This window comes from Grampus griseus, assembly GCF_964374135.1.
Source record: "Grampus griseus genome assembly, chromosome: 21".
In the NCBI taxonomy this organism is placed as follows: Eukaryota; Metazoa; Chordata; class Mammalia; order Artiodactyla; family Delphinidae; genus Grampus; species Grampus griseus.
In genome coordinates, this window is record NC_139015.1 from 13,592,123 (window position 1) to 13,610,875 (window position 18,753).

General features: G+C 38.6%; 1 protein-coding gene across 3 annotated transcripts in view; it reads right to left on the reverse strand.

The window, feature by feature from the left end:
- Positions 1 to 8: 8 nt before the first annotated feature.
- The window catches only part of PDLIM3 (PDZ and LIM domain 3), a 30,315-nt gene continuing 11,570 nt past the window's right edge, over positions 9 to 18,753 (reverse strand). The window contains exons 4-8 of one of the 3 annotated variants that reach the window (XM_082680327.1): positions 11,001 to 11,068; positions 6,033 to 6,296; positions 4,305 to 4,432; positions 2,339 to 2,450; positions 9 to 975 (exon numbers count right to left, since the gene is read on the reverse strand). In XM_082680327.1, the coding sequence (XP_082536453.1) occupies positions 786 to 975; positions 2,339 to 2,450; positions 4,305 to 4,432; positions 6,033 to 6,296; positions 11,001 to 11,068 (762 nt within the window). In that variant the 3' untranslated portion in view covers positions 9 to 785. Of the gene's footprint in view, positions 976 to 2,338; positions 2,451 to 4,304; positions 4,433 to 6,032; positions 6,297 to 11,000; positions 11,069 to 11,447; positions 11,636 to 18,753 lie in introns of all 3 variants that reach the window. The other 2 variants (XM_082680329.1, XM_082680328.1) reach the window with 2 other exon arrangements.

The window sequence follows — 18,753 nt, forward strand, 5'->3', positions numbered from 1 at the left end:
AGAGACTATTTCCAAAGCAGCAGAAACTGTTTTAATCTGAAAGAGACTGCATCACCTTTAACTAGCACATTTAAAATTTCCCCTCCTATCAGCAGAAATTGTGGGCTCAGAAGAGTGAATGAGTTATGAAAACTAAAGAAGCCACATTTTTCTTAAAATACCTGAGTTGTTAGTGTACACGACGAGATATGACTGGGCCCTCTCATTGGAATGTTGATTTTATCTGAATTCATTGAGTGCCACTTCGTTAGGTATTTTTAAAATGTTTTATGTATTTATTATGTATGCTGCATCCAGTAGTATAACTGTTTGAATATGAAACTAGAGAGATCTAGGGAATTTCTCCCTGACATGCACTATTATAGTTAAAACAGATAACAGACACCTGCAGGGCTGTCTTAGAATACAAGATTGTCATTTGTCGTAAGTACTGCAATTGCAAAATCAACTGGTTAAGGAAGGGCAATTAGACTCCCCCTAAAATCTTGACGTTTACATGTTTGACGGTCATATTATAATTGTAAAATATAGAGTGTGACATAAAAATTATTGCTCTAAATTTCATTAAGTTATTGCTAGCCCCAAAGAGAAATACAGTTGAATGTATGTTTCTGTTAGAGCAGGCATCTACCGCCCATTCCTTCTCCTGAGGATACAATGAGATAAGTGTCTAAAAGCTTGGTTCTAGATTTGGAGTCAGCCCTTTGCTCTACTTCTGCCCCAAGCCGTTAACGTCTGCCTGTGAGGGTGCGCCTGGGTGAGTGCATGTTCCATCTGCCGGAGACTTAAGCTTTGGGATAAAGAGTGACTGTGTCGTAGCCCTCTGGGGGCCTCATGCGGGCCCGTGCGTGGGTTTCGCAGTACAGCTCCCCCTCCACGAAGAAGTAGCCCTTTTGTTTGAGGTTGAGGTTACAGTCAGCACACACGAAGCACTCTGGATGCCGATGCTTGTCCCTCACCTTCACAACCGCACCACTGTTGGGGGAAAAGGAGGCCTCGTGAAAAAAACCCCACAAAGCCAGAAACATGATACAAAGGCAGACAGCACTACAGATAAGGCAGGTGTTATCTGTTTCACGTTCAGGAAACAATAGCTGCAAAGCTGGGCACAGCTGTGGAACTGATGTAGTTGCCAGGGAGAGCCAAGACCACCATAGTAAACCTGCACATGTGTCTCTCTGTTGTTGACGTGTGAATATTTTTCAGATCTTTTTCAAACAGGATTTTTTTTTTTTAGAAAAATGATAGGATCCTTACTTCATGATCATTCCCTGTGTTTCTTTGAAAGAGGGAGACATGATACAGATAAAACAGACACCTCTGCAAAGGATTCTGATTTTGGCCAAGGTTGTTGTCTACACAACCAAAAGTCCCTCTGCTTACTGTCTAGCTTGGTGATCCAGCCTCTATTCTATGGAACACAGAGAGAACAGATCAAAGGGCAGAGATGGAATTTCCACTGGTGGGTGGACTTGGCCTCTACCGTCAAAGCAGTTTACTCCAACTTGGGGGCAATCATTGCTTCGTGTAACATCACAACCTGTCGTATGTTTTGAGGTCCTGTCTGCTCCCATCTCCCTGTCCTGCTTGTTTCTCTGTCTCACAGCCCCTTCTGTGCTGTAACCAGGCTTATCTCCCACTGCCCTCCTGGGATGAGTCCTGGGTAAGTGGACAGATGGTGCCTCAGTGTGTGAGCTAGTGACATAGGAACAGAAAAAAGGGATGGAAGAGGTGACCACATGGGGCATGAGGTGGAGAGACTGAAATGCTCTGGTTCACTTGAAGGTTTGAACTGGCAAGTGTGGCTATTCACACATGAAGTCCCTTGAAATGGAAGCTGACTCTATGCCTAAAAATCATATTTCAGTATTTGTGCAACTTAAGAAACCACGTAAAGATAATGTGTTTTAATTAATAACTGGGTGACCCCCATATTTGTTTTCCTGGGTTTATACAGAAAAGGAAGTGTTCAAAGACTGTACAGAAAAGGAAGTGTTCAAAGACTATATGCATTAACAAAGGGAGGGCTTTTTGAAGTGAAGTTATTCTTGGAAATGACTTTTTAAATATACTTCTAGGGTGGTTTCTTTTCACCAGAATATGTCTGAAATTATAAGTCAAGATATTCGACTCACATTCTATGCTAATTTGGGGGTACATCGAAGGAATTCTGGTCAAAATGTGCTAAATGTGTGGACATTATGTTTCAAGTCAATGAATAGAAATTTGTTTTTCATAAAACTTAAAACCTTTTCTATATACGGAGTCTTAAAGTACAAGAAATAGAGAACTGACAGCAAGATTTATGATGAATTTTGGGGTTGAAAATGAAACTTACACAACGCCACTCCCACATTTGTCACAGAGTGGCATCTTCTGTGTGCTGCCAGCACCGCATGGGACTTTTGTAACTGGAGCTCTCACACTTCGAGTTCCAGCAGGACGGTCATCTGAAAAACAGAGTGTTTCCATTTATGGCAAGGGAACAACTGGCAACAGTTTATACTTTGCTTCTATTTTAAGGTGTGCACTTTAACCTGAGGAATTCTTAGTTGCGCCCACAATATCATTTAGGAAGAAGCAGGACTGGTTCAAGCATAATTTGTTCTGAAACGGGACCTTACAAAACAAAATTAGTTAAAAATTGTTGTAGTTGTTGTCATAGGGAGCTGTTACAAAATGCCCAGAGGGGCAGAGGGCATTTTGCATTCTTCTTTTTTTAATTGTGGTTAAAATATACATAAAATCACCATCTTATCTATTTTTAAGTGTGTAATTCAGTAGCATTAAGTATATTCCCAATGTTGTGCAACCATCACCAATATCTATTTCGAGAACTTTTTCATCATCCAAAACAGAAACTCTGTACCCAGGAAACATTAATTCCATATTCCCCCCTCCTTCCTGACCCTGGTGACCTCTGTTCTGCTTTCTGTGTCTATGACTTGCCTATTCTAGGGTCCTCATATAAATGGAATCGCACAATATCTATCCTTATGTCTCTGGCTTATTTCACTTAGCAGAATGTTTTCAAGGTTCATCCATGTCGCAGCATGTATCCGAATTTTCATTCCTTTTTAAGGCTGAATAATACTCTACTTTATGGATATAGCACATTATGTATATCCATTCACGTGTGGATAGACGTTTAGGTTCTTTCCACCTTCTGGCTGTTGTGCATAATGCTTCTATGAACGATGGTATACGAGTATTGGTTTGAGTCCCTGCTTGCAGTTCTCCTGAGTATACATGCAGCAGTGGGTTTCTGGATCCTATGGCAATTCTATGTTTAACTTTTTGAGGAACCACCTTACTGTTTCTCACAGTAGCTGCACCATGTTACATTCCCCATCAGCAATGCACAAGGGTCCCCATTTCTCCATACCGTTACCAACACTCATTTTCCATTTTTTTTTTGATAGTGGCTATATTAATGGGGCATTTTGCGTTTTTGTGCAACTTCTGAAGGACAGTATATGTTTTGGAAGTGGAAAAACATTGGTAAGAGTATGAACTCTGAAGACAGCAGGAGTGGGCTGGAGACCCAACTCTGTTTCTTACTTGCTGTGTGACTTTGTACACATCCACCCTCTCTATGCCTCATTTTCTCTTTTGTTAAATAGGGAAAATAATAGCTCCTACCTCACTGGGTTATTGTGCGGATTAAATGACCATGTGTGCAAAGCACTCAGCACAGGATTTGGAGCACAGTAAGGGTTCATTCCAGTGTTATTTTAAAATTTTGATGATCATGACACCCTGGAATATGGGGGAGGCTGAGAAATTTTGCAACATTTTATGATCTATAAGCTGAGCCAGCCCTTGACTACTGTGGATGGGATTTGTCTTCAGCACCCTTTAATCACCAAGTTGGTGGCTACCTGGATATGTCTGGAAGCTCCTTTCCTTAACCAAGCACCACCCAAGTCCTTTTCAGCAAAGAATCATTTGATGACTGATTAAAATCGGGTTTTTTTTTTGTTGTTGTTTTGTTTTGTTTTGCGGTACGCGGGCCTCTCACTGTTGTGGCCTCTCCCGTTGCGGAGCACAGGCTCCGGACGCGCAGGCTCAGAGGCCATGGCTCATGGGCCCAGCCGCTCCGCGGCATGTGGGATCCTCCCGGACTGGGGCACGAACCCGTGTCCCCTGCATCGGCAGGCGGACTCTCAACCACTGCGCCACCAGGGAAGCCCTAAAATCTGTTTTTAGACTCTCATTCCCATTATGCTTGCTGCCCTCCCCCACCCTGATCCTTCCAATAGCCTCTATCAATAACGTTTCAGCAGATGTTCACGACTGCTCACCATCGTTCACTAGTTCCTGGAGCACCCTGAAGGAGCCTGACTGGCGAGGCTGAGTAGGTTCATTCCGATTGTCGTGGAGCATCCGGTACACATCCGACTGGGGGGGCACTGGGGAGGCCGTGGGTTCACTGAAACACAATATGGTTTGCGAAACAGCGTCAGGAGTGTGTGTATGTGCAAGAAGCCACAAGATATCAACAAGCAGTGATCACTATATTTACAGCAACTCCTGGACAGAGATTCAGTATTTTCAAGTTAATGTCTATTATATCAATAGCTAAAAATATAATGTGAATTCACACGGGTTGCCTTAAAAATATCAGTAATTAACCTGGGGGTCACATCAGCACTTCTCCATGTGGCAAAATCCTTTGGAGGGCAACTAAAATGTGATTGTTAGGAAATAGTAATTTAAAAAATAATGCTTACGTCTGATGGATATATAATTATAATGTGAACAGAATTAAACTTTCTCAGGAAAAAAAAGGACAACATACACATGATAGAAAGTGCACGAGTGAGCCTGGTTTGATTATTCTCAGTCATAAAGATGTCAGTAAAATTCAGATTCATTTCTGATATTAAACCAACAGTGTATGGTTTAGTTTTGTTAACTCCTGTAGACAACAAAGGTATCATTTTGCTTGTAAACTGAAGAAATTCAACTTGTCAGTGTTTGAAAGTGCATAATGTAGCAACTTTCACATAGAAGTCAGCTTTGTTGGCTACTAAATAGCCACATTATAATTCATTTACAAAAATGATAGAAGCTTTATTTTAATAAACTTTCTACAGATATATTCATGATGAACAATTAAAAAAAGCCACAATAAAAATACATGTCAGGCACTGAGTTGCTTTATTATTTTATGTCATTTAATTGCATTATCTAGAAAAGGTAGTTGTTATTTGCACATATTTTTATTACCAGTGTCATATTTGGAAGTAATCATCTTATATATCTGAAACTCCTTGCAAATGGCTTTGAGATACATTATGGTATTATTATCACATTGTATTCATCCCACGAATTATCTCTGGGATATTGTTACCTAGCACTCATAAGCATTACCATACTTTATAATGGCCCTATAATATTGAAAGAAGTAATAAGATTTTATCTTACAGTAAATTTTTTAAATTGAAAATGCTTGATGGCAAAAGTACTTTGAACAAATATGCATAATAAAGAAGAAATTAGTCAAAATAGCGATCAATGGAAATTAAATGTCTATAGCAGTAGCTTGAGATATTCACTTATAAACCCTTATTCATGGCAAAAATTTTAAATGAAAAATAATTAACTCTCCACAAGATGCCATTAGAAGAGAAAAGAGGTATCATCTCTTTTAAAACTTCTCTGAACCTCCCATCCCTTTCCCAGTTTTTGACCCCCAAAAGAGAAACATAGATTATCCCAGATTATAAATCACTTTTGAAAAGTATTGTACCAGACATTCGTAAACTACACTGCAGTTTTTCAAAAGACATATACGTTTGGTCCTTCCATGATTTCAGTTTATTGCGATCTGTCACATAAAACTCTACTTGGTTAATTTTTCAAATCGCCCTTATCATTAGGCCTAGATATCTGCAATAAATCCTTAGTATTTTTTTTTGAAAGCTTTTCACAAAGCTTTCTTTCAATGATAAGACAGTGTACAAGACACCAGTAAAGTTGACATTGCCCATGTTAATATGCCGATGGTTCAAAAAGACTCATATTACCTCATTGAGGGCGTTTCCCCTAGAGCTGTTGAAACCTGACCCTGAAGTGTTTCCATAATATTGCCATCTGAGTACAACTGCATAGGTGTATTAAACTGAGCATGTATAATCTTCACACCAGGAAGTTCCATTTCCAAAGGAATGTTAGGGGCCATCTTAGCAGCAACTTTCAAGTCACCTGGGCAAATAGTACTAAGAGTACTGACAGAAGAAGGGGTGCTACGTCCACTGCCACCGTCAATACCGGACGGAGTACTGCATCCACTGTGTTAATGACCACGTTACACAGAGATGACACAGGAACCAGAAAATCCAGACAGGAGAACACAGAGAACAAGTACAGAGAGGTTAAAAGTAAGAGGTGAATTAAATCAAATGAAAAAGAAATATTTATTTCTGGCTAGAAGTTATTTTCAAAAGAGAAGACATTTAAAAATTCATGATTGAAAAACATTTAACAAAATTAAAAGGTACAGGTGATATTGCATTGTTTGGCTCTGTTCTACTAGACAATATGTTCTACGAGGCGAAGGCTTCATGTAAAAAGAGCTGTGCATAAAGGAAGTGGCTCAGGGAAGTTACATTAGCGGGACATCCTTTTACATTTCTGAGCTGCAGTTTTTAAAACTAAAATATTAATGAATGATCCTTCACAAATAGTAATATGAGTATGCAGCATGAAGATCCAATCAAATATTGAGGCTAAACGTTTCAAAAGAAGAAGTATTTTCAGAAATGCAGTTGGGCCTTAATTGAATAGTAATTGGCAACTTGTAGGTTATGTGATAGAATTATGTTTTAAGACTATTTTGTAAATATTTTATTGTTACTATTTTAATTTTTTCTACTTTCATTCATTCATTTTGTGAAGACTACACTTTAAAAAATTGTTCGGTGATTTGATATAGGCTCTAGAAACAGCCAATAAATGCCTGTCGCCTTGAAATGAATGATTAGAGGGGAAATAAGGTGATCTCAAACTCTGTGAATGCTACTTAGAGCTAAGATTTCTTTTATACATAGCTACTTCTTGTAAAATTTTGGAAGCACACATATATTTCCATGCATATTTCTCATTTCCTTTTAAAGACAATTTAAGGCAACTCATTATTAAAACATCAGAAAGGCCAGTCATGCAACTTTAAGGACAACGACGGAAATTTCTTATTCGCTATGAATAGAATTTTCCGTGGATAAGAGGTTAGTCATAACTGATGCCAACGACTAAAAAGTCATTTTTCTACATGCATTTTAAGTGCAGCATGAGAAATGCATTTTTTGAGAAAAGGAATATATTGGGTTTTTTTAAGCGCAGTCATTTAAGACAAAGCTAAAAGAAATAGTAATATTAGTGTGAACTTCAGTCACGCCTGCAGGTTAGTGTTGCTGTAAACTGAAGGCAGAGAAGAATTTATATGGTGTGTTTTCCTGAAAATGTCCTCTGAGGGCTCAAGTATGGCCGCATACCTGCATTTACTCTCTAGGGCCACTAATGCCAACCTCAGCCCCATTCAGAGAGCAAAAACCAAAAGCATATATTGGGCATTGATTTTACTGGCTTCATCAATGCTGCAGCCTGGATAGTCTGAGCAACCCATGTCACTAGATGAATTAAAATTTTTGTGTGTGTTGTGTTATCCAGTTCAACCACCTGCAAAGACTGAATCGGGCAGGTATATATGAACTTGCTCCTTCACTTCCCAACTACTGAGAACTTGTTTGAAACTCAGTCAGTAAATTGGTTGATCACATACAAAAATGTCATATGGTTTATTCACCATTTTCATAGGCTCAACACTATGCTGAAATTGACTTCAGTTGGTAAAAGAATAGAAATAACATTTCAGTTATAGTGCAGTTTAGTCAGGATCGTATTGATTTGACCTCAGTATAATGAAGTTTATTAAATTGTAATTTAGGGATTTGAAACACTGAGTTTCAATATTGGGAGACTTGGGCTCAAAATAGTGAACCTTTTCAACAAGCATTTATAACTACTCGACCTTACTGTGTGCCAGGCATGGTGCTAGATAGTGGAGAAGTAAACTATGGTCAGCTCAGAACTTACAGATATACCTTATTTTACAGTTGTAATTAGTATTACATTTTTGTCTGTTATTAGTGTTCTTATATACATGCATGCTTGTGTATATAACTTTATTTAAGCAGAGACTGTGTCTTCTATTTCCTAGTTTCTTTATCATTCTATTTAGGGGCCAGTGTGTATTGAATAGATAGGAAATAAACCCTAAGCAAAAAACAATTATCTTTTTATAAATTTCTGGGACAATTTTAAAAGAGCTCTTGAACTGATGCTTTAAATAAAATAGTTTTCATGGACTCTAGTCACTGTGGAGATCATCATGGGTCACCATGACCTATTCCTGTGACCTGGAAAGGTAGATACCATTGAGATTTCTTGACATTGACTTACTGGCTTGGCAACCTGTAAGGTTGATGATACACTCAATTACTTTCATACACCTGGATAGATCACTAGACAGAGAACTAACTTCCCTGGTGTGTATATAGACTTGGGGACATGCTTCCAGAAGCGACTTGTCCAAAAACCACTCACCAGATTGTATTTTATCATTTGGATCTAGCCTTGTATGTATTTTTAATGATAGCTGTGGCTTTAAACATTTACATATTTTCATATGAAAATACTGGTCTTTTAATATGCTTCAATTATGATGAAACCATTGAAAGAACCCTAACTAATAGTAAGACCCAGGGAAATGAATATATTAGCATCTCCAACTTACTTCTGATTCAAAAGTTGTTTATTAATGGTGTAGTTATTGCTTGGTAAGTAGCCACTCAAAATTCCACCTTGATGAACAATCATTTGGTAAGAACAAGAAATTCAGAAGCTAGAGCAAATAGTGAGGGGGCACAAGAAGAAAGGAAGGATAATAGAAGCATTTTTTATAATTTTTTTAAGATTTGTGTACTGGTACCTGTTTTCTAAGCAGATCCTCTCATCTCTTTTTCCACTCCCCTCTTCCAAATTTAGCTAGATTGAAAGGCACCAGCTTACAATGACAAAATTATGAGTGGCTTATTATTATCACCATGTTTGAATTAAAATGAAAATGTAAGAGAAGGGCATTACATACCTGAATCTCCTTGACTTTCCCTGAATTTTTATAAAATTAAATGTTATTGGTCTTCAGCAAAAGCAAGATCTGTGTTACTCTAATGTATCATTTTATCTGAGCCTCACGGAGTCCTATAGCTCAAGTTAGTGAGCTTACCATTATGCTAAGCTCAAAAGAGTGCAAGTAGATCCATTTTACTCTGCTTCTCTGGGAAGATGCATATATTATGTATCTATTTATTCAATAGCAAAAGAGCATTTTAACTTTTAATCCAGTTTTTTTAAATATTATTTAGAGTGGTGTTGGGAAGCTGTTGAATGTGGAGAAATAGAGAAAAGATACAGAGGAAAATGGAATATGAAGGAGGCAAAAACTAAGAGAAGCAAGAAAAAGGATTGTTCAGAGTTGCCAGTATGAGGGAAGGGTAACAGCTCTTGATTCTTCTTGCTACTCAGGAGGTCTGATTAGGTACTCTTGGGCTTTTGTTCCTTTATCTCATGAACATTTGTTGAGCATGTACTCTGTCCCAGCCCCTTTTCTGGGTGCTGGGGATATAATATGTAGTGGGGGCAGAGGTATTTGGTAGTCATTGCCTTTTTAGCATCTTTCTCCTGCTCTTTTACTCCACTCCTTCTTTCTGAGTCTGATATCACAAAATTGTCTGACTTATTTTGAGGCAATCCTCTAGCCCTGACTGTAGCTTATAGAAAGGTCTGCACACGGAAATCATGTATCAAGTGATGGCTGACCATCCACAGCAGGCATCATAAACTCAGATGTCTCCAGAGGCCAGGAGGGTCACACATATATGAAAATGGGCCAGGTATCATACGCTAAGGCATGATGGGCATTTTGGCAAGTTAGAGGGTAGATGTTCCATCTTAAACTTAAATTCAGTATTTTTAAAAACGGGAGGGTTAAATAAAACATTGTGAATTGACTCCACCTATGGACCCCTATTAGTGACACGTGATGTAGATCATTATTCAATGATCCTAACCTGTTAGGCTTGATCCAGCCTAACCCCCAACTTCCTTCCTCTGGGCTGATTGATGTAGCTGAGGTCAGAGGAATGGGTTTGAGGTTTCCCGAAGTCACTATTTCCTGATGTGGCAAGACAGAGCATTAATTTCTTTCCTCGTAGGTTGGAATTCAGTTTCTAGAGAAGATTTGAAAAGGATCATCTGAAGATGATCTGTTTCTCTGACAGACAAGCAGAGATATTGCTCATTTTTATTCCAGTGTGTGCACAGTTATCCATGAGGGTAACCCAGTAAATCTCTCTGCCTCCAACTCTTTCTTTCCTTATACTTATTTTCCCGAAGTGGAAAAGTTCCTTTTCAAGTGGCTTCTCTTCCTTTGCAAGTATCCATAAGAACACAAATTTATTTTTATTAAGTGCTAGAATGAGTGGGATTACCCACTGGGCTCTGATGGTGCAATGAGAATTAGGTGCTGAGATGGGATGATCAGAGACTGTCAAACATGGAAAGCTACACCAGCCTTTCCACGTTTGCCTCACCTGCTGCCTTACTCCTGACCAGGGGCTGGTTTTCATTTTTGTGACTGCTGCCTGGGCCTTCCTGCCAGCCTCAGAAGGTCACTGTGTTCTGGATGGGATCCTCAGAATGGCAGGGGTATCAGTTATAAATACACACAGGGATTGCATAATATTTCACAGCTCTATAATCTGGTCAATATTTACTCTCTTCTCTGCTAAGTGAATTTGTTTCTTTTGCTTTTGAAATAAGCTTCAAAATGAGAAAAGTCACTCCAAACACCTAAGAGTTATGTGTCTTGGTGATTAGTAGGATTTATTAAAGATGCATGCACTCCAAACTTCACAATCTTAAAGCTTTATGACCTGCTTCGGCCTGGAATTATGAAAGGTTTGGGCCGAATATTGTGCTTGTGTTCAAAGTAGTTCACATCCTGTGAAAACAAAGGGTTAAAAAAGTCCCTCAGTGGAAGACTAATATATATATGTATATATATTTAGATAAAATTAAATGAACAATAATCGTACAGAAAGGATTATTTACCACCAAATATTGACATGACTAAGAAGGGTGCTGATGGAACCAGAGCGATTTCTTCCTTTTAACCATCTATTCACTAAATGTTCGGGAACTGGCAGATTGGACTCCAGAACATTAGAACCATGTTCTAGATGCTTGTCTTTAAGATAAAAATCTGATCGTGCCTTCAGGAAAGTAAAAATAAAACAGCAAGAGCTGGACTTTTGAAAGGAAGAGAAGTCATACTATCACCATTAAGAACATGGTGGCCAGAAACCAAGTGGAGTACTTACTTTTGAGGTGAGCTAGGAATGAGCCCCCGCAGCTGCCCGTGAAGCGCATCTTGTATATTGCTGGTTGAATAGAGCCCAATGGGTGAGTTATAGGAAGCGCTCACTACCTGTCTTTTGTCATCAATGTTTGCTGCTGCAACAAAAGGCTGGGCCCTTCTGTTGTACCCGGCACCAATGGGTTTGAACTCCTGTACAATGGCAGACAAAATACACAGAGCCACAGAATGCACAACAAAGCCGTTAACGCGCAAATCAACAGCATCGCTCTTGTTAATCAGGGTTCCTTTACCTCTACGAGATTGATGGCCAGGTTAAGGGAGGACTGCATTCGCCGTGAACTTTACATGTGCTGTAATCACCCACCAAATGTTCAGGTGCAAAGGAACTGACCTTATTTGAAATATTATAAAATAATTCGAATATTATACCTCTTGTCTGCTCCCTACTGACTTCTACATCTAGAGCTTTTAAGAAATTCTCATAAGACTCATTTGAATCCAGAAATTTTGTGTCAGAAGTGAGATTTTTGGCTTAGAAAAATTATTCTACTTAACATTTTCTTAAGTAGAACTTACATATGCTTTCTCTTCTAGTAATATCTTAAAATTTCCCCCATTTTAGAAAACGGGAGAATAAAACAATCAGAAAGGGAGTGAGCATTTATGAATAACTGTACTGAATCATTATAACTAATCCAAGTTTTTTTCTTAATTCCTACAACAAACAAAATTCTTAATTTGCATTAAGATATAACCTTAAATTTAGAAAAAATAATAGGAATTAAAAGACTTTCCTTATGAAAGCAGGAATAACATTTATAGAAAACCCTCCCTTTCTATTGTGATGATTTCATGTTGTGCATTCATGTTTACTCTAATCCCAGAAAGACTTAAGTCAGCAATTTAGAGAGAGCTAATTTATATGATTCACAAAAGGATTTTCACTTCATTGCTTTGGGAAAAGGACCAAACGTCACTCCTAAACCTGGGTGTGAAACATGCCTGAATGATCGGAAACTCTGTATTACTGTCTTCTAATGTAGGAATCACGTTTTCCAGTTTTTATACAGATTTATAATTTTGTAAAGTTCATTAAACTTTTTTTTTCTTCTAAGCAACAGAAGAAAATCAAAAGGGAATGCTGAAATACACACAGCTGATTCTCTTTCCAAATCTTTTCATTTGGCAGAATTAGTAAGATCAGTCTTTACAGTATTTTTGCTCACACATTCACATCAACTTCCTTTACTTTTGACTGTGCCACCAGTGTCTCACACGGATCTCAGACGGCACAAACATTTATGACTATTTGAAATGGTTAATGGAGACTGTTTTGATTAAAAGAATAAAAAGGTCTTGTAATATTCGTATCATTTTTTTTTCTTGTCGTTGTAGGTGAGTAAGGTGTGGGATGGTGCTTTTAAGAAAAGAGATTGTATTCCTTTCTTAGGGGTGGAACCACAGTTTTGCGTGGTGATTCCAGAGAACACCAATGACTTCCTTTAGAGACCCAAGCAGCACACCGCTTCCTTTTGGTTCTCCTGAGCAGGCAGTTGTCACACACACTCCCTATTCCCCCATCTAGGCCTGTTGGCAAAGCCCACTTGAAAAGTAGTTATGACAAGGCAAATGGGGTGCAGCTTCAAATACTAGCCCTGCAGCGTCTTTGACTCCAGCTGCCCCAAATCTCATGGTACCTGAAAATCTGTGATGTGGTAAAGAGGAGCTTTTCTCTCATCAAAATTGGGCAGCAAAATTTAACAGCCTCCTGAACTTGAAAAGAAGGTCTGAGTTGAATACAAAGCCTGTGATTCTATAGTATGATTGAATTGACTAATATCTTATTGATTCAGTTTTTTTATCTCCAGAATAATGACTCACTGCCTAGAAGTTGGTTGGGTGACAATGTAGTTGCTGATATAAGATAGCAGAATGACTGAAACAGCCAAATATGGCTTTAGAAAAATGCTGAATCCCAGAACATGTGTGCAAACATTTATATACTGGTACAATCTGATTGCTTTGGCTGAGTTAATAATGAATTTGGAGTGGCTGTGTTTTATGATTAACCATTATGATTAGCTGTTATTATGGCATGAAAAAAGTGAATGGCAAATAATCATAAGTAATGACAATGGCCATGATTCAAGCCTTTGCTCCTCTTTTGGATATGAAAGAAGACAGAAGGCTAATTGCCTAATTTAGTTACGGTGGACTATAAATCTCTCAGGTTCATTAAAAGAGTGAATCAGGAAGTACTGAAGGAATCAAGCTTTGTGGAATTTAGCTTTTTTTTTTAAACTGAGAGTGATATGCCTTAAAGATCTTGGTATATAGAATTGAATTTACAAAAATTAGGAAAAATAATGGGACGGCTTTATGGGGGAAAAAATCTCTGCCCTTATTTCTTCTGTCTTAAAATTATAAATAAACATGGTTGGCAACTGTCCTATAAATGAGGCATCTTCTCTGAAAATATTTGTGCAATAATAGTCTCTAGTAGTACTTCCAAAAAGCAGCACATAGGTTAATTAGCTCCAAGCTTTTTCTTTGCCATTTTCAGCTTTAGTTACATATTGCAAAAGTCACAAAAGTGTAATTTGTTAAAATAAAACAGTAAAACTCTATTTTCCATTCAGATCATAAAAGGAAGTGTTTCTAATACAGGCTTCAAACATTTGTATTTAGCTTTTGCAAAGCATTAGTTTATGGGCTGCTGTAGTCATTCCAAAAAAAGCACAATGAAGTGTATACACTAAAGGTAAACAAAACATTTAAATATGGCACGGAGAGGCAACATTCTATCCAAGTCTTACATCATTGTTGATGGTCAAACAGAATCAAAAGACAAAACCAACGGGAAGTTTGCTATTCCACTTTAATTCCTTTTTATATTTTCCTGGAAAATCATTAGTAATGGAAAATACTAGTAAAAAAAATTATGTAGCAGTTAATAGAGTCCAGCTCTTGTGTTTATTCTACTCAGACAAAAGCATCTAAATGATTCTTATGTCTTAAGAATTCAACAAATAATCATTGCAGTTAATTAGATCTTTAAATATTATTTTTAACTGTTAGGAGCTCATATTAAGGAGTAATATTCTGAATTAATGGAATGCTAGAGCTGCCAGAATCAAAGCTAAGTAACTTGACAGAGATCCGCTGCCATTGGGAGAATATGCACCTCTTGACAGCAATCTCCCACGTCCTTGAAATGACCTCAGCAATGATGTCATTCTAAGACAGTTCACCTTTCAGTTTCTTACTTGGATAAACATTGGGTCTGAGAACTGAGACAAAAACCAGCTCCAACAGATACAACATGTTTGGTACATGTGTGATAATATACAGATCTGTTTATTTATAAGAAAAAAATGCCTGTGAAATGAGGGAAACTATGTCAAGTGATCATATATTTGATCAAGCCACACTGAGTAAATGATGATATTTTATCGTGTTTGGAATTTATGAACAATCCCTGCCCCCCTCCTCATGCTCACCCCTTAAATGAAAAATAAAGCCACCCTTATAATTATTTTTTCTTCAGTGATCTGTTTCAAGTGTTCCCCATATCTCACTGGGGAAGAGTTTGGGGAACTGGGGATTTTATGAAAATTTGTTTTGTGTAGGCTGCCGTCCAGTTATGAAAACATTGTAGAATAAAGTTATTTCATGAAAATATGACAATTTCAACCCATACCCCACTTGATTGTGCATATAGCATGTCTTTATTATCAAATCTTTTAAGGGAAGGATGCAATCCTTTCTCATTTAGAGAACAGCATTTTTATTTCTGAAAAGCATCTTTCCTGCCTTGTGGTAACTGCATTATAATTTTGAATTGTTCAGTGAATATTAAACAAAGATGAGGGTAATGTTTTATTGGAGAATATAAGCTTTGAAGAAGGACAGAGAACTCTAGCACATACCTTTTCTCTAGAGCAATGCGTTGTATAGAAAAATGCACCTGCTCATAGGCCGTGTTCAGGACTGTCTGGAAGGAGTTTATCCAATGGCCAGGGGTTGATCTAAACAACCTCTAAAGTTTCTTTTAAGCCTAAGATTCGAGTCTAAATTCATAAAACCAAAATTTAGCTATTTAATAATAGCACGGAAACATGGAAAAATCTAGATATTAAAATTTTGTATCATTATTGCTATAACTGTGTCAGAAAAAGTCCCCAAAGCCTAAACCTATTCCTAGGGGAAAAAAAACTGGAAAAAATACACTAACATTTTATTATTTGTGGCTGTACTCGGATGGTAGGATGTAATGGGTTTTTTTTTTTCCCAATGACGATATATTGCTTTTAAAATGAAAAATAGTATTTAAGTCCAATAGCAAAGGTCGGATAACTTACAACAGAAGTTTGACTTGGGTTGAGAAACAAGAGCTCAAATATTGTATTGCTCAATGGCATTTTACTATTCATATAAGACGGCATTTTATTTTATTTTACTTTATTTATTTTTTTGGCCGCACCACGTGGCTTGTGGGGTCCTAGTTTCCCGACCAGGGATTGAACCTGGGCCCTTGGCTGTGAGAGCACGGAGTCCTAACCACTGGAGTGCCAGGGAATCCCCTCATATATGATGGCATTTTAAACATTCAACGGTATTTGTTTTTCAGACTGACACACCTTTGTTGTCCAGAAGGGGTTGCTTTATTTGTAGAAAGAAAAGACATATCTTTGCATAGCTTTGTATTAATTAAAAAAAAAAAAAAAAGAATACAAACATAAGCACAGTTTAGCCTTTCTCCAATCTCAGTCTACAAGTTACATTCACTGTTTGATATTTATCAGTGCATTTTGTTCTAGTTTGTGCTATAGGATTTTCAGATAGGAGAGGTTATGCTGAAATTTAGCTATATTTTGTGGGGAATGTCCTGAAGTGCCAAGTCATGTGAACTGGTCATGCATAAATCTGGCCTGAGGTTCGTAGGGGTAGGAATATTTTGGTCCTTTAGGGGAAGAACTGAAATGGTCCTTATCTCTGAGCCCTTTAAACACCCACCTCTTGGAGAGGGTGCAAGTAAGAAATTAGTCATGACTCAAACTAATGGAATGTTCAAAAGCTCCATCTGACTGACTTCTGTAGCCCTTAACCCAATCTTCACCTTTTGGTTTTTTAAACCTATCTCATTCTTTATCTTTTCCCCCTTTGCAGTATCATAAATATCCATACTGTCTGACCCCAAAATTCAGGACACACGGGCTAATAAATGATTGACAAGAGGCCAGAGTATTTAAAATCTGGATTATCTTTTAAAATTAATTCTCAGAATAACCATAGTCATAAATTAATACTCCTAGATCTGCAAAAGGGACCTCTTCTAGAGTAAAGCTCAGACAATTGCCTTGAAAACTCCAATTCTGGAGAGATGTTAGCAAAACACAGGCTCCAATCATGCATGCTCTAAGCTCACCCCGTGCTTAACAAAATACGTACTTGCTGAGTCACCCACATGCCAGAGTGGGCGCTGCAACATGATCAGGGATCACTGGAGATTTGGTACTTTGGTTAAATATGTGTAGTTGGTCCCATATCTTAGCATCTTGCATTGATGAAACCGGGTTTCAAAAATTAGGAGAAATTGTGAATGGAAATGTGAAAAAGGGTGCAGTACAATTTTGGATGTGTACTCTATATCAGGGGTCCCCAGTCCCCAGGCCGCTGACCAGTACCTGTTAGGAACCGGGCCACACAGCAGGAGGTGAGTGGCGGACGTGCGAGCGAAGCTTCATCTGCTGCTGCCCATCGCTCGCATTACCGCCTGAAGCATCCCCCCCGCCCCCACCGTCCGTGGAAATATTGTCTTCCACGAAACTGGTCCCTGGTGCCAAAAAGGTTGGGGACCGCTGCTCTATATGGAAAAAGGAAACTCGGAATTCTGTGCGGTTTGTCCTAGTGATGATGAGAGATTGGGGAGGTCAATATGTGCATGTACGTGAGCCTTAAATTTCCCTTTTCTGTCTTTTAAAGCACCACGTGATCTCTTTCTTGTGTGTTGCTTCTTAAATGATGAGTTGATGAGGGTTGCAGGAGGCAGGTAGGCTTGGGCATTCCTGCCAAGGGCTGTCTACAGGTGACAGCTCTGCCTGGAGAACTTTGTTCTTATTCTTCCTGCAGTCTTTCTTCTATCAGGAAGATGTCGATTAGAGACATTATTTGCCCACCCACCTCGGATGTTGGGGTGAGCACCATCAGCATGCAGAGTGCTTCTCACCACATTGATTACCTGTCTTGTCCATTTTACCTTTTACTCACCTACCCTGAAGAGCGGCACTCTTACCTGACCTAAATATCCCCCTCAGCTTTCGTGATTTCTTTGCCGCGCGTGCAGCCCCTGGGGGTGGCAGTAGAACACCAGTCTGAGAGTTGGTTCCCAGGACTGCGGTTCGAATGAAGTTTATCTTTAGGGCCTCCAGTTCCTTTCATTCACTTGTCAGCTATTTAGTGAGCACCTGCTGTGTGCCATGCCTGGGGGACTCAGAGTAAGGAGAACAGACACAGCGGTTCCGCCTTCGTGAATATTCCATATATCCTGCTCACTCCCTTTGGGGCCTGTTTTCTCCTTTTGCTTTTAGTGATTTTTAGGCTCAGGCTCTACCTTCCCTCCAATCAAAAGTCTAGGACAAGGATCTAACAAACTCATTCCCTCTAAAAGTTAAACTACTTAGTATGTTTTTTTCTCCTGGGGTTGGGGTGGGGTTTTTATTTTAACTGAAAATGAGGTTTTAATCCAAAGTAATTGGTAATGACCCTTGGATAGTGATGAGGAAGACATTACTGGTCTCCAGGAAGCCCTGTGCCGCCGTCTATCTCACTGTCAAGAAAGGCCAGGAGGCCTTCTGATCACAGGCTGGTGGGAGGGGTGCCATACCCAGCGATAATGAGAGCACCCACTTAAGTGAGCAGCTCTGAGAGCACTTCACTGTGCCAAGTTCTTTTTCTATATTATTTTATTTAAATCTTTAGAAGCTCTATGAGACACATGTACATATGGACTCTCCATGTTTTTACCAAGAGTGAAATGAATGGGGGCTTATGGGGGTAAATGGAAAACTTGAAGGACAAATTCAGGAGTTGATGGTCCTGAAAGGGGAAATCTTGCTGAAGCATAGATTATAAATATACTTTCAATTCGTTTTCATTAGATGTATAGAAAAACTACACTTTGGGAATATCTAATCAGTTTAGTAGGGATACTTGTTTAAAAAGGGATATTCGATTTATATATCTCTGTCTCATTAAACTTGGGGAGCTGCTGACCAAGCAGAGGTTCTAAAATCCTTTTCTTGATT